The sequence below is a fragment of the Drosophila ananassae genome, chromosome 3R (genome assembly GCF_017639315.1).
Source record: "Drosophila ananassae strain 14024-0371.13 chromosome 3R, ASM1763931v2, whole genome shotgun sequence".
Lineage (NCBI taxonomy): Eukaryota > Metazoa > Arthropoda > Insecta > Diptera > Drosophilidae > Drosophila > Drosophila ananassae.
This window is the reverse complement of record NC_057930.1, coordinates 13,030,897-13,058,250: the sequence shown is the minus strand read 5'-3', so window position 1 is coordinate 13,058,250 and position 27,354 is coordinate 13,030,897. Positions and strand designations below refer to the sequence as shown.

Sequence of the window (27,354 nt, the reverse complement as noted above, 5' to 3'; positions counted from 1 at the left end):
TTCTTAGTGACTTTAGAGTGGCCCCCGAGCAAGATCTCGCATCGCATTTCCCAATACATGACATTTGAAAGGAAGAAAATAAGCAGAAAAATACTACTGCCCAAGAGATATAAAAAGTAAGTTAATAAAGGGGTATATGGGAATAAAGTGTAGTTTAACAAAAAAAATTATAAATAGGCTTTACTTCTTCAAGAAATCCAAAATAAGAATAAAGAATACTAATATAAGCTATCTTGTATTATTTTATTTCTTTAGGGTATCTCAAAGTCTATCTTAAATAAATGTAAACCACCCTGCTGTTGGTCTTTTCCTTGACCATCTGAAATCAACAACAATATAGCAAATTATGGCACTTCCTGTTGACCTTTTGCCCAAGACAGGCTCTAAGGAGGTAAATCGAGATTGTGTGTCTTGGGGTTAGAGGGTCGCCCAAGTTATACAATTACGACGCCAATCAAGACAAATTTCACTGGCCATTAGTATATACAATATATATTAAATTAAAGAGAGTATACTTTGAAGGCGGACAAGTTTCTTTTGGGGAATCTGGAGTGCGTGATAAGCATTTTGATTTATGCCATCGGGGAAGCGATGTTCGAGTACACAAGCAAATCCTTAATTGAACACGCTGCTTGGCGGCTAAGTAACTAATTTTATGGCATATTAGCAGACCATTAATTATGCCGGTGTTATAAATTTTAATGCCGATTAATTGCTGCCAAAACACGGCAAAGCAAACGGCAACTAGCAACAACGAGAGCACCAATCTGTGTGTCTGTTGACCCAACAACAAACATTGAACACAACAAGAGCTTGTAGTTTAACAAAAATAAAATAAAATAAAATAAAATTTGTAAAAATAGTATAAAAATAAAAACATTTTAAACAACAAACAAACACCGAAAGTTGTCATAGTTGGTGTCTTGACTTTTTCTGTGAATTCGCCACAGACCAACTTTATTTTCTATTCCACCTGAAGAAAAGTTATGTTATTTATTTAAAAAAAGTTAAAATAAATATAGCTACAAAAACACCAACTAAAAAGGCTTCTAAATAATATTTTCCTTACAAAGTATTTAAACTTACATCATAAAATTATTAATTTTAAAATAACTGTGGCTAAAAAATAGCCAACTTGGCCAACTCCAACTTGTAGATCGGATCAAAGGAAAGCGTTTTGTGGATATATGCGTGTCCATTTGAATGGCCAAAAGGCTTCCTGTTGTGCGTGGGTCGATGATGTTTTTGCTGTCCAACTGGACGGCAATGTTGCCAAGTTGCAATGTTGCATATTCGCCGAATTCACGTCATGCGGTGCACCGCCAGCATCGTCATCAAATTGGCCGCACGCGTCTTAAAAACAGATTTTAAAGACAGAATTCAAGCCACTAAGTCGAATTTAAGATGTACTTTATCCGAAAATTAATGCTTTTTGATTAAATTCAATGCAATAAGAGTTCCTTTTCCCAAACATATTAATTTATTACATATTTAATTACTTTATGTTTATTATTAATTATTTATTCAAATAATGAACCCACTCTTCCTCTGCGTAGTGTACACACAGTTCATAATCCAAAATTATAAGCTCATAACTCTTATTTTGGGCTATTTTGATAGTGAGCGAGACAAATGTAATTTATGCAACTTTGATTGCATTCGGTGAGTGTTTTTAATTTGATTATAATGGTAAAATGGTTATATATGGCACTACAAACCGATGCATAATCAGCGATTTTTCGGTTTTGGGGAATATTTATGAACCGCTAAATCAAAACCGGAGCTACCTCAACCTGCCAGCTCCAAAATCGGACCCCCAGATGTCACATAAAAGTGTCAACAAAGTTTTGAGTTAAATTGAAAATTTATTGGCTGGCTCTTCGTTGACTGTTTCTGTTATTTCTCTTCTTCCTGAATTTATATCGTATTTTTTTGGAAGCACCCACGCAAGCTCATGATCCCATTTTTTTCCTAAGTTTGTTGAACAAATTTGTGCGGGGTTTCTCCTACTTTATGTAATAAACAAAAAAGAGTTAGCGGTGTTTCGGTTTTGTAGTTTTTAGTGGTCAACTAATGAAGTGTTTTTATTTTTATTGGTTTACCTTTTCCGATTATTTATCCAAGTAAAGTGATGCGACCGCATTTGAATACGGTTATTGGGTTACAAATTAGCATAAGGTAAGTGGGGATGAGTTCAAAGTGCTTCGGGCCAGATGAAAGATAAATTGAAATGTGTAGAAAGATTGAAGTTAATGAAGCGATAACATGAATAGCTTGAACTGGTGTTTTTTGATGAATTTATTTCGACTAGATGGTTGGCAAATATTTCTCCAACCCCGAAAAACTCTTTTAATTAAGCATATCCTTGCAATTTTATTTTTTGCAAGGTCAGCAGCTGTTCATTTAACCCCTCCTGATAAAAAAGGTAACGAACACGCCCTGCACTAAAATATCAAAAATTATGATTATGACAGCTCACCTACTTCCCTTTTTTAAACGTCAAGGAATCAAATCTATAATTTTCCAAGCCCGAACCGAAGAAAGAAAATTCTCAATTCTTTGTGTCCGTGACAAATTTATAGACTCCGATTTCAGGGCCAGCCCCGCATTGTGCAATGCAAATTTATGACAAAACATTTCCACACCGAGAGTGTGGAGAAAGGTAAACAATGGGCCAATATGCGAAAAAGTGCAAAATCTAAAATCAGAGCGGGTTGGAACGTGCGCCTAATAATTTAATTATGACTTTTTTTTTGCCTGGGGCATGCAAAATTTTTCAAATTGCATGCATATTGAAAAATTTTCAAACAAGACAAAGGACGGAAGAAGGGTTTTTGCAGGCAAATTTTCCAAACAACAGACGTTCGGTTTTGGTTTAGGGTTTTTGGGGTAGGTTAGGGGTGTGTTGGGTCGTCATGTGTGTTTATTCCAGGAAATTCCTAAAACCCGACAACTGTCTGCGATCTATCCATCATATCGGTTTTAACATCTAGAGCTGAAAGAAATTAAGTATCGCACCCACGCGATAATGTCAATCAAAAAACTGTTCAATATTGCACGCCGGACACACTCCCATTTATTCCGCATTCCTTGGTTTTGATACCCATTGGTTGGGTTACTTTGGGTGTCCCAGGAGGTTTATTGTACCTTTTCTTAATCTGTAAGGTAATATTAGTTTTTAGTAAAATATTTAAGACTTATATTTAAGTTGAGTAGGGTCCTTTTTTGCCTTCCAATGTCTAAGATGTTTGTAACTTTATTTTAACAACAATTTTAAAGCGTAGAAACCTTTTTTAAAAACAGTTTTAAAATAATACCCTTTCCTAAAATATAAAACTACCAAGTATCATCTAGTCTATATATTGTCCTGGACGATTTCCACTGTTTCAATTAACATTTGTCTCCATTACACGATAGAGACACGCAGTCGATGTCCCGCTGGCGATAAGAGGAGCGGAATAGGGAATGTGGGGAAGTTGAGAATTCCGACGTTCTACCTGGAAAGGTTAACTGGTTTTTTCCTCAACAACTGGCCAACTGAAACTGAGTGACGTGTGACCAGCGGTCAGCCGGTATAAAGTGACCAGAAGGAAATTGAATTAGAACAAAAGTCCGTCGAGGGTTTTATTCCCCATGACTGCCTGATGATGACGATGATGGCTCTGGTCAAGTTGCGTGTCCGTCTTTAATGGGATTTACGTGCCAGGCGTAATTAGAGAGGGAGGAAAAAGGGGGAGGTCCATACAGATGCACAGAAAATAAGATTAGTTTTATTTTTAAACAATTACAGAAGTTAGAATACAATTTGAGCAATTATATTAAAGAATTTATACAGAAAATCGTGTATAACTTTTTCCTGGCAGTCCCCAAAAATGTATAACAAATCAAAGCCCTTTTCTTCAGTGTACTCCTATCAAACTTGAGTACAGTTACCAATTGTTATCCTTATCAATGCCGGCAATGGCAATAGGATTGTCAATGTTTACACATTCAAGTGGTTTTTGCATAATTTGCATATTTAATGAGCCGAACCGCTTACGATTGCATTTGGGTGTTACTTTGTACTCCGTTCGTTATCGGCTAGAAAAACAAATAAAAATTAAGTGAAAAAATCTGGGTGAATTTCTACCATTGATTAGCGACGGAAAAGTGTCGCAAACCAAAAAAGGGTGGCATCCAGGCCATCGAAAAAAATTGGGATGATATGAAAGGGTTAAGGGGATTTACATGACCGAGGGAGGGAGGAATAAAATAATTTGTCATTTGCATACGGGTCTAAGAGGAGGCTGCAAACAGGATACCATCCTGTCCGGATTTGTACACATAAATCACTGGGTGTGTCCTTGCAGAGAACTGCATTTGCATTCTGACAGATGTCGCCGGAATAAATTAACAATTGGTCAAGCCATAAAGACCAACTAATGTGAGTCCTAATCGAAAATCAAACATCAAAGTGGGGAAAAAGCAAAAGGATATACGAATGCACTTAGGAAAAACACTCAAAAAAAGTTTGAATCAAAAAAAGGGTTTACTGCTCCCAAAATATATTTACAATCATTTCTTCCAATGTACGTCCTGGCAAATTGAAATTATTTCTCTTCTGTGAAGCAATTTGTTGAGCAATCTCTGTGGCAATATGCTAAACATGGCACTCAGTTAGGCAAACAAGGACCTCTCACCCATACACATATGCACACATGGATCCGTTTCCCTTTCCATTCTCACTTAACTGTCGATTAAGCCCAGACAAAAGCTCCCAGCTGCATTCAATGCAATCGATATGTGGCAGGATAAAGGATATGGGGCCGAACAAATGCCAAGGTGTTGAAATGCGGCCAATCAGCCGCAGGCAAAAGCCACAAACAAACTGGCAATAGCTCCGAAATCAAGCTGAATGGCTGGGGAACTGAAAGGGAAGGATTACTTTATGGTATTATATGTAGAATATTTGCATGAATTGAGATAAGCTGGACACAATGTTGAAGGCAAAATGGAAATGCATTTATAGATAAAAGCCAAATACTGCAGAGGAATTTATTTTGCCATAAGACTGAGCATTTCTCAGAATGTATTATTTTGAACAAAGATTCCAGCTAGGCCTAATTAAATCAAGTTAGAAATTTACAAACGAATGTCTTATCGAACACTCTATTTATAAATATTTTTCTTTAGAAATATTTAATCTTGTTTGCTTCATGGAAACGGAAGGATACTTCAAGATATTTTCTTACATTTATTACGCCTCTAAATCGAAGGTCAAGTTCTAGATAAATAACAAATAATAACAACGATTGAATTTCCAGGAATTGCAATTTTTCAATCAGCTCAGATAGAGATTATGTCGACAGCTTCCGTCTGGAATGCAGTCACGGAAAGTAGAAACTTTAATTGAACGTACAGCTCCGCAAAGTATTCAGCTACCGTGGCCCACTTGAAAGCGCCCCACTCTTTTCTAAAAAAAAAAAAAGAATATACCCCACGCCTCTGACAACACAAAGCGAAAACAGTTCACTTAACCAGAAAGCAACACGCAAGAGCAACTCAAGGCAGCCCGAGGCGGGTAAACAGAAACTCAGAGCCAGAGCCATAGCCAGAACCAGAATCAGGACGAGTCCTCGCCCCTGGAACTCACCTTCTGCAAGCTCTCCTTGCATCCTAAAACCCCTAGGAAAATTCCCAGCCAGGACATGGCAAACAGTGAACGGTAGGTAAATATAAATACACTGAACAAATATATTTCAATATTGTTTTTTGCATGGAAACAAAGATTCAATTTTTGATAGGTTTATAGCTTCAAAATTTATACCTTTAAATGTTCCATTTATTTATTATTGTATTATTTTTCTACCACATTTTTTCACAGTGCATTTATAACCTTAAGTAAGAGATCGAAGGTTTTTCGCCCGGCTCGTGGCATTTGAATTTCTGATGCATTTTCGATTTTTCCGACAAGTCCCCCGAACTACTAATACGCATTTCCCATTTGCGCTCTATTTTCTTTTGTTGCACAGAAATAGCAACTTTGTTTATTTAAGAGTTGTTCGCAATGTTGTTGTTTAGGGCGAGTGTGTTCATTTGTAGTTGACTGAGTATTTATTTTTGATTATGTGCTGCGACTGTTTTCGTTACGGAGCAAGGAATTAGCCTAGAAGCAAAATAACAACACAATTTCCATTGGAGTGCTTAACCCCCCAATGCAGGACGAGCAAGGACATGCAATAATAATTATCATTTTGTTTGCTGTTTAGTGTAATTACACTTGGCAGCTGGCGGAGCAGAGACACTGAACTGAAGCCAAAAGCCCAGCCATGAACTCGTCCCAGAAATGTGTATTAAAATTTTAAAAGGAATGCTCAACTTTGTTAAGCAGCACAATGGGATGTGAGTCAGAGATTGTACATAAAAGTGTATAAAAATGTATAATGGGCTTATCCGTCTTAGCACGATACTTGGCTCTCTAGAAAAAATTGCAAAATCCTGTAAATATTCCCTGTGATTTGTTATTTTAGGGATTAGGCGTGTCCGAAAGCAATTTCCTTTCCACTGTCGCCGCACAGGATTTCAGTAGTTAACAGCGAGCATGAGTGGAATCCCCAGCATAAAATAGTCAAGTGACAGGACAGCATAGCCAAAGGGATACAAGAAGGACACTATCCTTTGCGCACCTCTACGACACTTCACCTGAAACCGTCAACATAGCCGCTGCAATTGCATTTAACGATTAAAAATGCCTGGCAGGGAATGTGTGGAGCTGAGAACGATTGTAGGCAATGTAATAGGATTCAACTATTAACCAACTAAATATTTTATAAAAAACTAAGGTTATTTATATTGTATATTATTTAAAATACTTTTTGAAGTATATTTTTATATAAAATATTTTATAATCCTTCTCTATCTTTTTTAAGACATGTGTTGTTTAAAGGAAGGAAGCAAAGTAACAGGGTGAACTTCATAGGCGGCGCAACTGTCGCATTTCCGCATTGCAAATTACTCCTTTTATTCCTGGCATTTTTTGTAATTAAGATAAAAGCAAATGTGAGTGGGTAGGGGGGAGTGGGTGAGGTGTGCGAAAGGACACAAAGCAGTCAAGTACTTGACAACAAAGCGTTTAAGGCGGCACTTGAGCGGGAACAAAGGCCAGTAGAAAGAGCACAGACTCTGAAACCGAAATAGGAATTGTCTCTAATTGATTTTGAACTCACCACAAATGTTTTAAAGCTTCAAGAATAAAAACGTAATAAATAATTAAAATGAGAGATAATATTCCTCCGCAAATGACAACTTAATCTTCAGCCTTTGCCGACCTGCTGGGCCACACAACACAAAAAAAGGCTTTAAGAAAATTGTTTAATGTTGCATGCATAATTGCAACTAGAAAACGTCAGCTTATCATAAAAAACATTAAAAAAGAGCAACGGACACGCCCCATGGAGTTGACAGAGCGGTGGTCTACAAACCTCAGCCAGACAAAACATTTTCGATCCCCGGACAGCTGCTTCACCCAAATAACAAATTCAAAAAGAATCCCTCGCCCAAGCTCATCGAGAGCATTACAAGCTCATCAAAAACTCGGGCCCAGCCTCATCATCATCAGATCCTTTTTCGGATCAGATCCCCGCACCATCCCTCCCTCGATTGTCATTCAAATGAACCCGTTTCTCGTCAGCCGACTACTTCTGATATTTTTTGTGACATTTTTCGTATTAAAAACGTTTTAAAAAATAACAAACATGCAGATTTAGATGCCAAGGGATGATTTCCGGCCAACAGCATCCGCGTTAAAATCTCCGCTCAGAATTGAAACATTTTGACCCTGGATGCAGAGGTCCTGCAAGGGATATACCATTTTGAAGTGGTCACTGGCCTATCGAAGATTAAAAATCAAAAGGGAATTGGTCCGGATTTGGTGCAATCTTGATATAAAAATATTTCAGTTATTTTGACACATTTGAAAACATATTTTGAGGTAGAAAGTGAGTTTGGGTAAGATATGGGGTCGATAAGAAAACATACTTTGAGGTTTTGTTTTCATATTTTGAGAGTAAAAGTGGGATAGAAGTTTGGAAAAGATTTGAGAATCCTTCAAAGGTATTCTATGCTCAGAGCCTAAACCTTAACTTCGGAACTACAAACTTACAGTACAAAACCAGCCGGCCACTCCTCCAAAATTTTAACCCTTTTTTTATATCCTGTCTCGAGTTTGGTGTGCAAATCCCGACAATTATGCGGGTTTTAAAATGATTGCTAACCCAAAGCATCTCCTCCTGCTTTTTTAGAGTGTGCCCCTTGGCTATTTGCGTAACTCTCTGGCATCTGGATGCTGTCTATATTAAATGGAATTGCCATGTACATTACAATTTTCACGGCTGAGCTGAGCGGACACACCTCGCGTCTATGGATATTGTACCCATACATCGTATAAAAATCGCCGCAGGGCAACTGTAGCAAAGGTCCATAAATGCAATCAACCACTTCAGCATCCAAGAACAAAAAACCAAAAAACAAACGGATGGAGCTGGGTGTATAGGAGGAGTTGCTCGTGTGGTGTCTGTACATTTGCAACAGATTTTTTCAAGTGCAGGCGACCACTTCAACCCAGGGTAATCCTCCCCTTACGCCCTCCCATTTTTAACCCTTTACTGGTAATTTATGCAAATTAAAGCACACTCCATTTCGCGCCATCACATACAAGAACAAAAAAATACAAAATCAGGGAAAACAAAAATACAACGTATAAAAATATATATATATATGTTCTATACTTTGATTTGTTGTTTGTTTTGCTGTTGTCCAGGGCGCAGGCGCAGCTACAACAATTGTTAATTGTTTCGTTTTACTCGTTGCGTTACTTTCGAAAGGAAACGGAAGTATCATAAATTCCAGACTGGTGGGAAGGGCAAGGACTACTGATGAGGGAACGTGCCAGGAACTCGTGGCCATATAAATTGCCGTTAATTGACGGGTCCTTTTACAAAAAAGGACAAACTGTACTAGGAAGAGAGCTTTTGTTTTGTTTTGGAAAAGTATCTTTAATTCCTATTTGTTTCAACCTGAAATTCATATTCACAAAATGTTTTAATATATTTCTGACATGTTCTTCATTTGTGGACCACATTGCCAGTATTAGTAGCTTCGCTTCTTAGTTTTTGTACCTATATATTGATAAAAAATATAATTTTCGTTGCTTTTTTTCCCCCAAAATAAATTACCACAATAAATCGAAAACCTCACAGCTGCACGCCCATTATGATCGTCCATTATGACATAATTACATATATGATTCCATTACCAAATTGTTTGTTTAGCTCATTTCATGTTTATTTAATGGCTCATTGCCAAAAGTATATATACATATATAAAAAAAACTTTCTTTTATTTTCGTCGCCACATGAGACGCAATTATTGTACAATATTTTATTGATAGACATGTCAAGTATTCCCATCATCGAACTCATAATGAACACCATTATCATCTTCGCTGATGAATTGGAATCTTCGATTTAATTTTCAAGTATACTTCGATTGATTTGGTTTTGGATCTTCGAATTTCGTTTTCATCGCACGTGCGAACGATTAATTTTATTTATTTTTTATAGGCCTCCTACGGTTTCTATCTTTTTTTTTTGGTGGTGTAGTGTAATCCTCCTTTTTTTCGGAATATCCTGCGGTGTTGGCTGATTTTATCTGTTTCCCTCTTTGTCCGTTTCCTTTATTTTCACCTTTTTTTTAGTCGTCGTTGCGGTTTTTGACATTCAATATACTTTATATGCCGCGTCTGCAATTGTCACCCGTGGAGAATGCGAAAAGCGAAGGATAATTTCAAAGGACAGGCAGCCCGGAGGAAATCCTTGGCTGTCTGTTATGCGAAATTAAATACCCGATAATTGTCAGTCGATTGCGGTCGGAAGTGGTGGGCAGAAAATCGCAATTCATAAAAAACGTAGACAGCCAAAAGACCTAGGAGTGTCCCATCCGCTTTAAGGTTTAATTTTTGAATTGGTTGTGAGTCAGAAATGAAACTTCAACTAAAAAATAAAGTAAATAATATTTATAATAAAACCAGTACTGATCCTTTCATTTTTTCGTAGTCACCCCCCAAAAAAACATGTAAATACAGTTTAACATCTCTTATAATAGCAAAAAATGACTGCCACTTCACTCTGTCCAGTTGGCATGCATAAGTACCAAAAAAAAATCAGGAATCATCCACCGAAAAAACAGCGAAAAATCATAAATAAACTTTGACAAAATTTTGACTAAGGACGATTACCCACCCGGGTAACATAAAAATCGGCCCATCCCTCGTACGCATGTAGGAGGTCAACGCGAAGAGGTCACTTGTAAAAAGGCCGTAAAAAATAGTAAAATCAGCGTTACACAAATCCCGAATAGATGCATGATTTATGGACAGCTGGACAAAGTCCCAGGATGCCGAAGGACTCATGATATTCAATTGCGCAGACGCACAGCTTGACAATCCGAAACACTTGAGGCTAATTTCCCAGCAGTTGTCGCTGCGACTGAAAATATTTTTTAATTAAAAAATCGACATGCACTTTAATAGCCACCAGGCGATGGAAATTTGTTTGGAATATTTTGAATGAATAAGTAAGTGGTTGAATAAGTGCGTGCCGGACCGAGTGAATAAATGAATGAATGACAATGTTGGTGCACACGCGTATTGAGTTTCCCGGCAAGACAAGAACATGTTTTGTATTTTTTGTTTAATTTTCATGCGAGAATAACTTCGGCTTGGTGGAAAACATGAGTGTCACAAAAAATGACACAAAACACTTGCCCACCAAGCTGTGAAATTTGCCAATGGCCAGTGGAAACTGGACACTGAACATGAGTATAAGTGCGAACATACTGACATTGACCATGTTCAAGATCAAGGTTTAGTTTTTTACCTTTGAGACAATTTATTATTCCTAATATTATATTGTTAATGAAATAGTTTATAGGATTTCCTGCAAAAACTGTATTTTATTAACCCTACTTTGTGATTTTGTTCAAACAGTTCGTAATTTTTCTCCATCAAGTTGAATTCCCCCGAGGATCATCCGCCTGAACTAAAGGGACAAAATGAATAAATCTTCGCTACTGACTTTCGATCGAATAGCGGCCACGCCCCTCAACCCTTGAGAGATGGAAACAATTGCGAGAGATGGGTACCAGTGAACCACTCAACCACTGAACCACTTCAAAAGCAGAATCGACACATAAATCTTCAGATGGGACAACGAAAATTTGTCACTTTCACCGCGACAAAAAAAAAACAATTGATAAATGTGCGCAAAAAAAAAAAAGGGAAAACTCCAGAAAAAAGGTAAAAAAATATAGGAGTTTAACGAAAAATACAGAGACCAAGTCCCGCCACAATAAAGGATCCAAAAAATAAAAGAGACAGAGCAATGCGCAGTGAATTTTACGGTAAATTGGACTGAGCACAAAGGCAACCGCGAGAAGTCCTTTTAATCCTTTTTGCTGCACAAACTAGCGACAGTGAAATTGCCACTCGAAAGGTGAAAAACTGAGGGAAAACATTGGCAGGACTTCAATGGACACAATGTCCTGCTGCGAACGGCACGCGTCGAACAGGACAAACCAAAAATTGAGGGAGGGAGTGTGAAATGGCAGCTGCGTCTGCGCCAAGGATTCGTAATTTCGTAAAATCGAAAGTGACCAAGTGACGAGGGGAAAAGGGGTCGAACACTGCGGTCGTCAGTACAAATTGAAATGCCAAAATCATTTCCATAGCCCGAGAATTATAATAATTACAAAACCAACAAATGCGATTAACTGGACTAGGCGCCGCAGGACTTTGTCGGTATCGGAACCGGGACCAGGACTCTAAAATTCATTATTCCCTTCAGGGGTTCAGTTTTGAGTACTAAATTCACGCCTCGCTACACAAAAGCGCTGTAAATTATATTGTTAGACCGACTGGCCATTGGCTATTGGCCACTGGTCAGTTTCGTTCCGGGATCCGTAAAATTGCCGAAATTCCCATAATTGCAGCTCCTGAAACAAAGGCCGGGCAATCAGGAAATGGTCATGGGACGGGGGACAAAAACAAACCAGACAGAACATCCAGGACATCAAGGACACGGCGGTTGATGAAACCCTTGTCAGGTAGGAGGGATGGCAAATTTTATTAGTTTGCTGTCATATGCTCATCGATTGTTTATTTAGGATGCTGGATGGTCATACAATAACTACACAGGACATGACAGGACATAATCATAAATATGGCAACTAAATTATGAGATGGGAGTGCAAGTTATCTCTTAGCTGTGAGTTTACTTGTTTTTCGGGGCTCACTCGTCACGCTTGCGCAGTTTTACGATTGTATCATATTTTTAGAAACATATATTATAAATTTGAGTGCTTTGTTTTTACTTTGTTTTTAATCATTTTAATGGAATCAAGGCATTTAAATACGAAATAGCTCAATTGAGACTACCGATTTCCGTTGTCCCCAATAATATGCTATTTAGTAAGTTCCAAATTAATATTTTTCTAAAATGTCCAGTTAACAACAGACATTATTTATCAACGATTCACAAAAATTCTTCCCTTTCCGGATGGAGACTACATGATTCGTGAGTGTTCGAGATATATTTTACAAAGAAAAATAAAAACGTACTAAAAAAATTAAATAATTTTAAAATAACTCTAAAATGACACAATCCTGGGTCTATAAATATCATAAGCCCTAGAGCTTTGTGAATGTTAAAAAAAATGAAAGTTCCAAATGCAAGTTGTACTCTTATAATTTTTACTTTTGTAAGTAATTAAAAAACAATCGCATTGTCATTAATATTACAAAACAATCACTATTTACCAATAATAATTTAAACAATAATAATTTACCAATTATAGTTGGAAAATGGGAATATAATTTTATGCAATTATGGTATAAAAAGCGAATATCATAAATGTTCAATAAGTTTCACAGCTTATTCTGGGATGAGCAGCTTATTCTGGGACGCTTCGCGATGAGAACTATATTACTTTTCATAAATTTTGTAGGGGTCCTTTATTTGACCAAAGAGGTAGGTATACAAAATAAATAATATTTTTAAAAGCTACCAGAACACAAAATTACAGGTTAAGCCCGCGGTTGAATTCAGAAATATAATCTGTACATCACTCGATAAGACATTCTCCGACTTTGAATATTGTTATTTGAAATCGATAAACAGGACTTACAAATACTTTTCCCTTAAAGTCAATCTATTCAAAGTTCCAATCACAAGTGTTACGGTAAATATATCCATTTGACTAAAATGATAAGAAAGTTCATATTTTTTTATAAATTACTAGGTTAATTTAGCACTCTACAAGCGATTTAATGGCTATAAGCCCTTTTTGTATAATATAACTGTGGACGCCTGTAAGTTTTATAAAAATAAAAAGAGTTTTCCTGTGGCACTTTATTTTTATGAGCTTTGGAGAGAGGTATCAAACATCAACCACTCGTGTCCTTACAATGTATGAATTCGCATTAAAAAAATTCAAATAACTTCAAGTTAATATTACCGTTTTTGCAGCACGACTTGATTTTGGAAAAATTAACAACAGACAAAATGAATCATCATCTTACAACTGTGCTTCCATTTCCGGAAGGAGACTATATGGTTCAAATGCATTGGTATGCCTACGGTATAAATCGAGCAACGTTTCAGATATTTTTGTCAAAGGACAAATGATTCATAATTATTGTGAATGAAATAAATAAAAGGGTGTGTCAAGCCTACGCAAGACAGAAGTGAAACTTCTAGTATTCCTCTCTCTCTATTTTCATTTCATCATCTCTATTTTCTCTCTTAGGTTAGTTTGAAAATTAGAGGTTAAATAATTCAACGACGAAGCATGAATTTGCTTTTTCTAATATTTTCTTATAGATGAATGACGTTCGATTAATGTATAGTTCCAAAAATTTTCAATTTATTCACAAGTATACAATATTACATAAATAACAATATTACAATTAACAAGAAAGGAAAGCTAACTTCGGGCGGAGCCGAAGTTGATATACCCTTGCAGTTGAGTCGCAGTCCGCTAGGTGGCGCAACGCATCTTATATTATTAGATATATAGCGGATCGTATATAGTCGGCCGATCCTTATGAAATTTGGCATATCGAATTATTTTGCCAAAAGAGGAATCCATTGAAACTCCCATGCTTCTAACTTGAAAAACAACGTAGTTATAGCATTTCCGATCAATCAGTTATATGACAGCTATAGGATATAGTCGGCCGATCCTTTTGAAATTCGACAAATCAGATTGTTTTTCCCAAAATAGAATCTGTACCAAATCCCATCTTTCTAACTTAAAAAACAACAAAGTTATGCCAATTTCGATCGTTCTATGACAGCTATAGGATATAGTCGGCCGATCCTTATGAAATTTTGTACACAAGATATTTTGGTCAAATATAACATGTGTGGAAAGTCCCAACCCTCTAACTTAAAAAACAACAAAGTTATGGCATTTCCGATCAATCAGTTATATGGCAGCTATAGGATATAGTCGACCGATCCCGGCTGTTCCGACTTATATACTGCCTGCAAAGGAAAGAAGGGTGTGTGCAAAGTTTCAACTCGATGGCTTTAAAACTGAGAGACTAGTTTGCGTAGAAACAGACAGACGGACAGACGGACAGACGGACAGACGGACATGCTCATATCGACTCAGGAGGTGATCCTGATCAAGAATATACATATATACTTTATAGGGTCGGAGATGTCTCCTTCACTGCGTTGCACACTTTTGACCAAAATTATAATACCCTCTGCAAGGGTATAAAAATTACAAAGAAATTACAATGACAATTTACCAATCATGTGCCATTTTCATTGTCAATTTCATGAATATCATTTCCTAATGTCGTGATAATTGGGTTATGGTAACTAAAGTGCGAGATATATACGTGAGCACTTAAATCCTTAATGAATCGTGCAAAAACTGCATCGATGTCTAGTCGTGCTAGTGTTCCTATCATTAACAATATCCAAATTGAGTGTGTTTTTGAAAAAGTTCAATAACGCAGTTCGCTGGTGTCTGAGAGAGAGGAAAGAAGAGAAGAGAGACAACGTTCGTGAGCGGCTCTCCCACCTCAACAAGCGCATATGGTGAGAGAGGGACAGTGAACGGTGAGGGGGGTGGGGTACTCGCATTTTCGTGTCGATCCTGACTCGGTTTTACTCCGTCCCCGAAAATCCATTACGCGCCTAAAGAAGTTTCACTTCAAAAATAAAATTGCTTCGAACGAACATTATATATACAATACTGTAAATACTGTCTGGTTGAATCAAGGCGAATTTTACAAAATTTGATTACCAATACTTTGTTGGTAATCATTTTAATGGAGTCGAGTCATTTAAATAGGAAATAGCTCAAATAAGACTGTTTAAGAAAATTTAATGCTGGGATTAAGCAAATTCCAATATACTTTTCAGTAACGACTTGATAAAAGCTTCTTTAAAACGCGCAGCCAAATTGTTATTTTCAGATATTAAACAGTTTATTACTGGAGGCATCACGATGAAAACTTCGGTCTTTGCACTCATTTTTTTATGGCAATAATTTTGGAAAAAACAGTACGTATTAAAAACTTATAATATATTAAAAATTTCACAGAATAAAATATTTCAGGTAATGTCTAATATGGAGTTTAAGAACATAATCTGCACATCACTTGATAAGGAGTTTTCGGACTTCGAATATTGCTTTTTGAAATCGAAGAAAAGGACTTACAAACACGTTTATAAACAACTACAAAATTTCAGCTGTTTATTTTTAGCGCGGCCTCGCTTTGAAAAAGTGAACAACAAACATTATTTGTCAACGATTCAAAAAAATTCTTCCCTTTCCGGATGGAGACTATAAGTTTTAAAAGTACTGGTTTGCCTACGATATAAATCGAGCAGTATTCCAGATATATTTTAGTTGGGACACACATTTTCCAGATGTGTGTCCCAACCCTCTAACTTAAACAACACCAAAGTTATGGCATTTCCGATCAATCAGTTATATGGCAGCTATAGGATATAGTCGACTGATCCCGGCCGTTCCGACTTATATACTGCCTGCAAAGGAAAGAAGGATGTGTGCAAAGTTTTAACTCGATAGCTCTTAAACTGAGAGACTAGTTTGCGTAGAAACAGACATACGGACAGACGGACATGCTCATATCGACTCAGGAGGTGATCTTGATCAAGAATATATATACTTTATAGGGTCGGAGATGTCTCCTTCACTGCGTTGCACACTTTTGACCAAAATTATAATACCTTATGCAAGGGTATAACAATCGCATGATTATAAATATTATCAAACAATCACTAAATAATTTACCAATTTAACTTGGCAAACGGGAATATAATTTTTCAAAACTACAGAATAAAAATCGTATATCAAAAATTATCAGTAATCATTACAAGAGCAGTTTATTCTGGGACGCTTCGCGATGAGAACTGAGTTATTTTTTATACATTTTTTGGTGATTATTCATTTGGCCAAAGTGGTAGGTATACAAAATAAATACAATTTGGAAAAGCTACCAGAACAAAAAATTACAGGTTAAGCCCGCTGTTGAATTCACAAATATAATCTGTACATCACTCGATAAGACATTTTCCGACTTTGAATATTGCTATTTGAAATCGATAAACAGGACTTACAAATACTTTTCCCTTAAAGTCAATCTATTCAAAGTTCCAATCACAAGTGTTAAGGTAAATATATCCATTTCACTAAAAAGATAAGAATGTTAATATTTTTTATAAATTACTAGATTAATTTAGCACTATACAAACGATTTAATGGCTATAAGCCCTTCCTCTACAATGTAACTTTTGACGCCTGCAAATTCCTTATGAATAGAAAGTCCCAACCAGTGTCTCTATATTTTTATGAATTTTTCAGCAGTGTATCCAACATGAACCACTCATGTCCTTATGATGTAAGTAAACGTTTATAAACAGCTACAAAATTTAAGCTGTTTATTTTTAGCACGACCTTATTATGGAAAAGCTAACAACAGACATTATAAATCATCGATTCACAAAAATTCTTCCCTTTCCGGATGGAGATTACATGATTAAAATGCACTGGTTTGCCTACGATATAAATCGAGCAGTGTTCCAGATATATTTCACAAAGAAATGATAAAAAACGAAACATGAAAGAAACAAAATAAGAACTTAAAAAATTTAAATAAGTTATCTTTAATTAAACTTTGGACGACTGTAAGTTTCATAAAAATAAAAAGAGTAATTCTGCGGCACTGTTTTTATAAGTTTTGAAGAGAGTTATCAAACATGAACCACTCGTGTCCTTGCAATGTAAGTATTAGCATTAAAAAAATTCAAATATCTCCAAATTTAAATTGCTGCTTTTGTGGCACGACTTGATTTTGAAAAAAAATAATAGAGTGAATTCATCATCAACTTGCAACTTTCCGTTTCCTACGATATAAATCGAGCATAGTTTCAGATATTTCTGTCAATGGACAAGTGATAAATTCCTATTGTGAATAAAATAAAAAATAAAATTGCGTCAAAAAAATTTAATTTAATATTTTTGGGGTATTAAACAAAAATTCTGAGAACAAAATATTCCCAATGAACATTTTAAATTTTTGTTTAATTTTTTTGTCCTTTCTTTTTGCAAACGGTTTAAAACATTGATAAAGCAGTTCATGTAAATTTCATTGTGCACCACAGCGCCATCTAGGGCTAAGTGATGAAAGAAGCAGTTTACGTTTACGTTACGAAACAAGCATTTTCTACCTTTCGTGTAGAAAGCGTAAGTAATGTTAATGGTTCTCCAAGTCAGTTTGAAATTTGATTTCAGATTTTGATGCAGAATTTTGGAGAATCTATCTATCGGGATCTATCTATTTAATCGGGTGGAAATTGGTCAAGATATAGCCATCGGTGGGGGCCATATTGTCCTTTCATGGACAGCCAACAATTTTCGAAGAAAAACGGAAATTTTCACGAAAAATCTAAAAAATATTTTGTTCTGAGATTTTAATGCAGAATGATGGAGAATCTATCTACAAATCGTTTAAGGCATTCCGCTCTAGAATCGGATGGAGATTGGCCAAGATTTAGGCATCGCTGTGGGCTATATTGTCTCACCTTGTACCACCATATTTTGTTCTTTAAAGTTAAGTTTATATTATAAGTTAATAGAAATCCAAAAAAAAGCGTTTCAATATTTTGTTCTTTGAAGTTTATGAAGAACGATGACGTCTATTTTAAATAATTATTGCTTCTTCGTTTAAACCCTCAAAAATAAATACAAAAGTTATAGGTACTGTTTGCTCTTTTAATTTTTATTTGTCGGGGGAATCTTCGGTTTTTGGGGATTACTTGGGTAGTACATCATACACACAAGTAAACCGATAAACAATTCAAAGCAAAATGAACTTACACATAATCTTGGGGGTCCCGTAAACAATGTTCTACGATTTTCGTTAACTACGAATAATGAAACTAAGGGCAGATCGTCTGAGCCTTCTCAATGGACTGGGTGGGGTTGAGTTTTATTCTGATTTTGGATTTGAGTGCGACTCGCTAATTGCGTGCGTCTAATATTACCATCTATATAATTTTATATATCTATGTATATATGACCTTGGGGGTGTACATATTGGGTGTTCGATTGTGTGTGGCTTTAGTTCTATTCTTGTTTGCGATATTTTAATAAATTTGATTGCATTTCTGTATTGTAGTACGATTATGTTAAACTCTTATGGGATATATTTTCGGTTTCCGCTGCGATATTGAAGTGCTGCTTATATGGTAATTCTGAACTAAAATAAAAATAACAGAGAAACTCTTTTGTATTTATTCTTGTTATGTATATATTTCTAACTCCGCCTGGGATTCCCCATTAAATTCAATTCAATGGGGAAATTGTCTTTGGCTTTGTTTCATATTTTGTTCTAGTACTTGTATTTACTTTTTTTTGTGTTTTGTGGTTGATTTTCGTTCCCTAAAATTGATTCATTTTATAATTAAAACGCGCCCATTCCGCCGGGGCTTAAAACAATTTTTAGGCTACAGTAAAACATTTTCAATGCGCCAAGCTGCGAAGCTTTCAAGTCTTAACTATTTAATCAACTACCAAGTAAAGTGTATAATTTCCATATAATTCGAAAACTGTGTCTTGTTTCTTAAAAAACAAACTCATCAGAATCGAGGCGATTGTTTCCTCCCATGCTTCTATAATAATATGTTTTTTTGTTGTGTCTTCTCGTGTGGCTTAGCAGTCTAGAGATTAGCTAGTCATTGGAGAGATATTCTAGTTAATTTTCGCATTGCTGTAAAAAGCAACCGGCTAAAGTTCAATATAAAGAGAAATATATTATTGTTACCAGAAGAAAGCTTTGAGTGTGGATATAGCAAAGGCAGAAGCAGCCCAATTATATTTTTTCTCAGTGTGTGTGTGAAAATGTATGTGTAATACCTGTTTATCTTAACCAACTTGTGACATTTTAAGGGGGAGGTTTCATAAACAAAATATTGAACTAAAAATAAAATAAAATAATAAATCATAAATACATTTTCAGGGATTACCTATCTTGTAGAAAGGGAATTATATAAAAAATAGAAAGTATTCAACTGAAAATAATAAAATAATAAATGTGTTTTTTATCCTTTTTCCCTTGAGTATATATAACCTCCACCCCTAGTGCCATAACATACCTATTCTTAATAGTTCTACAACTTGATGGTTCCCCTTTCGATTTCTGTTACATATTTTTGGTTTCTTTATCACATGCTTTGCATTTCGGCTGCTCAAAACGTGTCTGGGTGTGTGTGTGCGAGTGTGTGACGAGTAATGTGATTATTATCCTGTTGCCAGGATCCTTGCAGCTTGACTAAGATGACTCTAATAATTATATTATGTTATGTGGGAGAGCTGCATCGTTTACAGGCTGCTTTAGAGCTTGTTCAGATCAGGCTCCTCTGAATCGGTTGGGCTGATCGGTGACATTTCCACGCTGTCTAGGAGCGGGGTCTTCTCCTCGCTGCAACTGCTCCCTGGTGCATCGTCCATGTCCATCACAAAGATCCTGGACAAATCGACACCGCTGAGGGTCAGTCGGGAGGGGGACTCGTCAACCGAACTGGAATTGCTGCTGCTGTTGCTACTGATGGTGGTGGTGGTGGTGGGATTCGGGATGTTTGGGATGTTTTGGATGCTCTGATCAAGGGACTTCGAAGGTGTCCTGTAACTGGCAGTTGCCTGTGCCGCCGCGGTGGCCACTAAATTCGATTGGCTGGACTGAGCGGACAGCGAGGTGGTCTTAATATTGGTCGTCTTCAGGTGGCCGCCAATGGAGCAGCTGCTGCTCCACCTGCCACCCGGTAACTTGTAGTGCTTCTGCTGGTGGTGCTGACCCTGGCTCTGAATTTGATTCTGATTCTGATGCTGATTGTAGTGGTGCTGCTTTAACCCTTGACCCTGCGATGATACCGTTGGATTATTGTCATCGTTGAAGCTCATCTCGTCCTCGCTGTGTGTGTTATTAATGGCCGTTTGCTTCAGTCGCACCAAGTGACGTTCCGAATATGATTTCCGGGCATCCATGACCCTCAAATAGTCGGAGGATTCGCCCAGATCCTCGCTTTTCGAGCTGCAGTATCTAGCCGAGTTCCTCGAGCCACTGCCGTTGCCGCAAAAGCTTGTGGTAACACTCAACATTTGCTGGCTGCCACTCAAGGAGCGTCGGCTGGCCTGCGAGCTGCTCCTGCTCTCGTACTGATTGTCCCTCAAGGAACAGGGCGATATCCTGGGCGAAGGATTGTTCTCCATCAGGGAGTCATTGCTCTTGGCTATCCTGTTCTTCCTGTAGAATTTGCTATCCCGCCAGAGGGTCTGCCTTCCGGTTCTCTGCATCTCCATGCTGTTGCCCGGGTGACTGGGTGGCGTTTGGCTGGTCGGCGTGGCCGTGGGCGAGTCCTGGCCCTGACCCTTGCTGATCCGGAAGGAGGCATGGGTCAGCTTCTTATACTTCTCGCTCTGCATGTTGACCCGATTGTCCGAATGGGTTCGATCTGTCATCGGCAGGAAGGCGTTGTCGATGCGACGCTCCTCCTCCAAGGATCGAAATGCCAGACGGTTTACGTGCTTCAGGTGCTGCTTGTCGGATGTTCGCTTGGGAGACATGTCCTCGAAAGAGCTCACCTGGAAGGGACACTAATTAAGCTTGATTTTTCAGACATGGAATTTAGTTCAAGAAGGGTTTGGTAATAACCGAATATCTATCTACAAAAACAGAACTTCTGATATAATTTAAAGATAAAATTTAATTCTATTACTTACCCGATATTTCTGCGAAAAGACCTCTATCATTCCAGATCGTTTCGAGGGCGATGTGGTGTAGATGGAATTTTGATCATTGACCAGGATCTTGGGCGGATCGAATTGTTGTTGCTGCTGGTAGTGCCCCTGACCTTGCCCCTGTCCCTGTCCCTGACCTTGACCCGCATTGCTTGTGGAGGCCAGTGAGGAGCTGCTCGAATTACTGGTAGCTGTAACAAGGATTTTCGGGGAAAGAGAGACTGGGAATTGTTGGGGTCGAATGTTCCCAAAGGATCCGCAACCCGATCCCGACGAAGTGGAGCCCGTACCCGACATCGCATCGTCGATGTGCAGGAAGTTGTTGGGGGAACTCTCGCGACATGGCGACGATATGGCCGAGTCCTGCGATACCATACTCCTGGGTATGGTGGCCAACTCCAGGCAGGTCTCGTTGCCACCCGTTGTGGTGGCTATGATGATGTCCTCGACACCTTCGTCGATGGGCGAGGAGATGGACTGGAAACTGCTCAGCCGGATGCTGGACGAACCAATGGAGAGGTCATTGTCGGTCAGAGAACCGAAGGCCGAGTCCTGCGAGGGATTGCTGCGCCCGTACTTGAGGCATTTCAGGGAGTACTCCAGCCGCCGGCTCTTTGAGTTCTTGTAGTTGCACATGTCCGCAGTGAGTTGGTGGTTGAAGGAGGCCCCGGCCGAACTGGAAGTGCAGGTCGGGGCATGCAGCCTCTGAGCTCCGCCTGTGGACGAGCCACTGGCCTCCTCCTCGCACTCCTCCGCCTCCTGGACACCCTCCTCCACCTCCTCCTCCTCTTCGGTTAGACAGCCGCCTTCGGCCAGGATGACATTCAGGTTGCTCTGACTGCTGGTACTGCAGCGTATGGTGGGCGGCTGGGTGTCCTGGCACGGCTCCTGGCTATTATCATCCGAGTAAAGGGCAGCCGGGTCGCAATAATGAATCGGTGACTCCGAGGGCTCGTACGAATGAATGTAGGAGTGGGCGGAGTGCCATTGCTGCAGGCGGAGCAAGTGCTGCCGGTGGCAGCTTCCTCCAACGACAATCTCCTCGAGCAGACCCTCTTCCGAGTCGCTTGATATGTCAAATGAGTCCATTGTTCGGCTGATCCTGCCGAGGGGGAGCAAGCACCATTGCGAGAAAAAAAAGGGCAAAGAATAACAAGAAGAAATTTCAGAATTTTTTCAGGCTCCCATCGGTACCTGATTCGATTTTCTTTTGTGTTCAGGATATATGCAGAAAAGCCATGGCATGTCATTGAATGCGATGAATGCACTGCAGGGCTGCAGGGTTTTTTGTGTGTTTCTGTGACTGAGTGCTGCCGTGGAAGCGTCAATACTAGTGCTAGTTTTCAATCAGGCTCAGCTCGCTCTCTAAATTCAATTAGTGGCCCGAAATACAGACAGGACATATGCATTTTGATTCAAAATAAATATTTCTACAAGGGGACACCCTTCCTAGCATTTGGGTTTAACTCTTGGTGTATTTTGCATTTATTTAATAAATTTATGCTTGGGCGATAAATAAACAGATTTTATTCAGCAAAAATAGCAGCTTATCTTATCCTACGTTTTAATCAAAGGCAAATAATTATTATGTAAATATTCTCTAGAGTCTAGAGCATGCAAGCAATGTTTTTTTAAGCAAGGGGGGGGTTTTATGGGGACAGCTTGGAAAACATTCATGTAAACGAGTGAAAATCGAAAAACAATAGTCAACAAAAGGCATTAAATAAACACACATAAATAGTTTAGTACTCTGATGGTTACACATAGATTCCATTGAATTCGATATAGCTGTGGTGGTGCGAAGGTGGCTCGCTTGCTGGGGCGGCTGTGGTGGTTGTGGTTTTTTCTTTTTGGAGTGGTTTGGGAAGCATACACAAAAATATTGCCACTTACCACAGTTAGCTACAACAAATATGGTGTATATTTATTTAAGGTTTTCCGTCTGGTATAAAAAATTGAAAGTTTCGTACAAAAAATTGTGTTTTTGTATTCTCAGTTGTTTGTTTGTTTAAATTTCATTTATTCAGGTATTCTTTTTGGGTTTTGTTTCACACGATATTCATTTTTGTAAAACTTAATTGTGAGATATATTTTTGTATATATTTTTTTTTTTTGTGAGTTTATAGTTGAATTTGAGTTTTTGGTTGGTTTTTTTGGTTGGGTTCTTGGTTCGGTCGGTTCGGATTGGTTTAGTACATACGAAAGACTTCATAGGGCGCAGGCAGAACACTGTAGTAGATGTTGTAGTAGTAGTAGTAGTTGTTGTTGTTGTTGTTGGTTTTTAGTTAGTCGAAGAGGTTATGTAAATAAACAAATGCAAAAATGCAAGAGTTTGTAAATCAAAAACAAAACACACACATAGGTAATGTAAACAAAAATGAACGTTGATAGACATTCAAGAGCGGATCTGTATGTGTGTAGAAGATGATGGGTTTGGTGTAGCGGCAACTGCAACTGCAACGGTAACTGTAACGGTAACGGTAACGGTATTCTTTGCGCTTTCGCAACACTAAGATAGATTTTTACACATACACACACACAACAAAGTTGAGTAGTAGTAGTAGTAGTAGTAGTACATAGTAGGAGTAGGCGGTAGGAGAGAGAAAGAGAGAGTAAAACATTGCATACGAAAAAATACTTTAGTTGAAAAAATCCTCCACTACATAAATGGTTAATTAATTGTTAAATAATTAAAAACATGCGTTTGAGTATATTTTAAAGTAAGTATTAATTTTTTTTTTTTTGATTTTAAGGCAGCGGAGTAAATTTACACAGAGGGGCAGAGATGCTTAAATATACATGAAACAGCAAATGAGGACATTTTGTTCTGTATTTTTATTATTTTGGGACTTTTTCTCTGGCTAGTTCTCGTTTGTACCTTCGTTTTCTGTTACATTTTTTTTTGTTTTATCACTCAATTATATTCCTGTCTTGTATGCATAATTTTAAATTCAGCCCCAGGGCGGAGGATGGGTCAGGACGAGAGCAGAGTCCAGGACATTACCATAATTACCTTTAGACACACACACACACACACAGGCACAGGCACACACCCGCCGCACGCACATAATCAAGCTTATGGCCATATTTTCCGCTTTTTCGTCTGTCTGTGTGTGTGTGTTAGTTTTTCCCGCTTTCTCGCCATTTTCTTTTTTTTTGCTTTTTGTTTAACATGGCTCTTTGCTGCTTTTGTGTGTGTGCTTGTGTGAGTGTGAGCTTTTCTTTATTAGCCAAAAATGCGAGTGCACGTCAACTGGATTACCAGGCCCGAGGTTAGGCTTACAGTGGCGCCCATATCTAGGACTAAGCTGCAGTCACAGGATGTTTGATTTTAAAAGAAATATATTTTTTTATTTAAACATCTCTTTTCTAAAAAATCTACTAAACTTTGGGCTAACTGGAAAAGAAACTCTACAATAACTATAAACATTTTAGGGACCTGCTTCAATAAGGAAAAAAAATAAAGTAAAATTCTTTATAATTTCATGAGTGATTTTGTTATATAACTTCTCCTGTTGATTGATATTTTCATTTTATTTTTAAATGAGCATACAAGACCTGTTGTTCCTCTCACACCAAAAACAAGAAAACAGGACACGACGACGATGAACTGAATTGTGTATGAGTTTTTGTGTTTGTCTGGTGTGTGTGGAATGGCTATGGAGGATGTATGCCAGTGACTGACAGAGTGAGAAGATTGCAAAATTTGCTTCTAGGTGGAAAAGGATACTGGAAGCAAGAGTCAGTTACTTACCCAGTGCGTCGATCGTGCGGCGTGGAGGGTGGCGTACAGGGGGAGTTGGCCTCGCTGAGGGAGTGCCCCAACGAAGCGCATTGGCGCTTCTTCACGGAGTGCAGCAGGTTCAGGGTGGACCTACTGAGGCTCGGTTTAATTGTCTATTTGAAAGAGAGGGTGTTCAAATCATATTTAAATAATAAAGATCTGGAAATACTTACACTGAAACAGGGACCTCGCAGCTCGCGCAAATCGATGCTGCGAAAGAGATCGCATAGGACTAGGTCCTCAACGGAGGGGCAGACACCGCTAGGCGGTTCAAAAATTAGACCTAATATCTCAAGAATCTAAAAAATAATATTTATATAAACTATACTGTTAATCTTGATGTTCTTAACGATAACCTACCTGGCCTATTTGTGGATAGTGCTGCAGCTCCATTTCGAGCACCCGCATGGACGGCTTGGGGGTGGTCAGCTCCTGGCCCGTGCACATCTCGTAGAGCAGGTGGCCGAAACAGACGATGTCGACATTCTCGATTTCGGTCACCGAGCGGGACCACATGACGGCGTTGATGCGCGAACTAAGGCCGAGCAGGCCGTTCTCCAGGCCCGATAACCTGATGATGGTGCGGAAAAGGAAAAACGTAAAGGATGAGTGTCACGGAAAATGCATAATTAAATGGTGAGCCCATCCTTTCATCCCCGCCTCACTGTTTTTTCCCCTTAATTATACCACATTCGATGGCGGTGGCGATGGCGATGGCTATGGCTGTGCCTAGGCCTTTGGCAGTGCCATATATTGATGGCCAACACGTGGCTATGTCGGCCACAAAGTGTCTACTTTTATGGATTTATGTGGGAGCGAGTGGGTGATGGCATTCCATATTCGTGCCATCTCTATCGCCACTCGGGCCATGTGCCTTTATGACAAAGAGCGTATGTCAGGCCCGATATGACAATGTTATGGCACTATACAATGTTTGGTATATTGCAGATTGACGTGGGATTTTGGCCTGAGGGTCCTGAATGCACAACCACTCAAAATTGGCTGACAAAAGACAAAGGATACTGAAGATACTATCCTGATTCTTGGCTTAAGACCAAGGCATGCTTAATTAACACTTTGGGTTTGCTGTAATCCTGCTTATTACTTGTAATTCCAAGCTTGTTTTAATAACACTTTGATTGGCCGAGATTGCCATTTCCAAACACCAAGAAATTCCTCTTGCAATCCCTTTGTACAAGTATTTTTCTTTTCACTATATCAATCAGCTTTTCAGCTTACAAATCACTCCTTTTTCCTTGACAATTTTCCCCCCTGGTTAGTCTTTTCCATGCCATTGATGTGGCCCTATCGATGACTGTACATATGTATAAGCAATTTATATGAAAATCAGCTTTTGCAATTCCCCCGACCCCTGGCAAGGAAGGCAAGTGAATTGGGTCATGCACTTGGCGCAAACTTGAACAAAAAAATAGCAGAACTTTAATCGACTTTCACCTATACCCATGAACATAAAGCCACCATTGCCCCACGTCCCTATAGAGATGCAGTATAAGCAATTTTTTGTGCCAAGCATTTATTTTTAAAATGGCAAAAAGCTAAAGCTTTATTTTTGTTGCACCCATTCGATGTTTCCGAGTGGTTGGCATTGTATGCCCGGTGGGTAGAACGGGTCCTTTACGCGATGTCGCACAACAGTTACAAGGATCAGAGAGTGGCAGGAGTGGTCGGTAGGTGGCCTCCCGCACAGGAACATGCATTTAAAGTGCCTCCCAAGATGGCAAACCATTCTGTTGAATGGATTTTAATTTACCATTTGGGTTTAAATCGTTTTTCAGTTCTATTTTCGGTACATTCTGCATGCCCCAGCTCTGGTTTACAAGCGCTTCAATATCAAATATTGAAGGCATTATTAAATTAGCTCACAGTCGAGTGGACACAAGTGGACTGTGCGATGGGCTCTCTCACTCACCTGGCGGCGCCGTTCTGCAGGATGACATTGCCGCTGTGCAGGTGACCGTGAAGCGGAAAGCCGCGCTCCTTTAGGAAGAGCAGAGCCTCCAGGATCTGACGGCCCAGTCGCTGCACTTGGCTCACTGGCAGTCCATTTGGCTTACGCGTGTACTTCTTGGCCCACGGCTCGTTCCACTGTGCCTGTAGATTGAGGTTAATTTTACACAAATTGGGTTTATAAAATATTGAAAAGTAATTGAATTTAAAGAGGAAACCCTACTGAC

General features: G+C 38.5%; 3 protein-coding genes across 12 annotated transcripts in view; 2 read left to right on the top strand and 1 right to left on the bottom strand.

The window, feature by feature from the left end:
* The first annotated feature begins 12,897 nt into the window (after positions 1–12,897).
* On the top strand, positions 12,898–16,023 carry LOC26515259. Of its 2 annotated transcripts, XM_044716131.1 has the most exons (6): positions 12,898–13,061; positions 13,117–13,272; positions 13,333–13,500; positions 13,560–13,660; positions 15,527–15,614; positions 15,670–16,023. In XM_044716131.1, coding segments are annotated over exons 1-5 (543 nt in total). In that variant the 5' UTR covers positions 12,898–12,944; the 3' UTR covers positions 15,528–15,614; positions 15,670–16,023. The 2 variants fall into 2 exon arrangements, with proteins under 2 accessions (XP_044572066.1, XP_032311041.1); XM_032455150.1 differs by lacking the exons at positions 15,527–15,614; positions 15,670–16,023 and having other exon boundaries at positions 13,560–13,718.
* On the top strand, positions 15,682–17,184 carry LOC6502478. Its single transcript, XM_044716217.1, has 4 exons — positions 15,682–15,777; positions 16,545–16,751; positions 16,811–16,978; positions 17,029–17,184. Exons 1-4 carry the CDS (start codon positions 15,682–15,684, stop codon positions 17,182–17,184), a joined length of 627 nt encoding a protein of 208 aa, XP_044572152.1.
* A 1,156-nt stretch (positions 17,185–18,340) lies between these two features.
* LOC6496844 (slowpoke-binding protein) overlaps positions 18,341–27,354 on the bottom strand; it is a 37,765-nt gene continuing 28,751 nt past the window's right edge. For 4 of the 9 annotated variants that reach the window (XM_044716295.1, XM_032454997.2, XM_032454998.2 and 1 more), the window contains 6 exons: positions 27,090–27,271; positions 25,520–25,730; positions 25,333–25,458; positions 25,130–25,272; positions 21,358–22,477; positions 18,341–21,231 (listed from right to left, as the gene is read on the bottom strand). In XM_044716295.1, the coding sequence (XP_044572230.1) occupies positions 19,972–21,231; positions 21,358–22,477; positions 25,130–25,272; positions 25,333–25,458; positions 25,520–25,730; positions 27,090–27,271 (3,042 nt within the window). In that variant the 3' untranslated portion in view covers positions 18,341–19,971. Of the gene's footprint in view, positions 21,232–21,357; positions 22,478–23,268; positions 23,605–25,129; positions 25,273–25,332; positions 25,459–25,519; positions 25,731–27,089; positions 27,272–27,354 lie in introns of those variants that run through there. The other 5 variants (XM_044716296.1, XM_014905911.3, XM_014905913.3 and 2 more) reach the window with 4 other exon arrangements.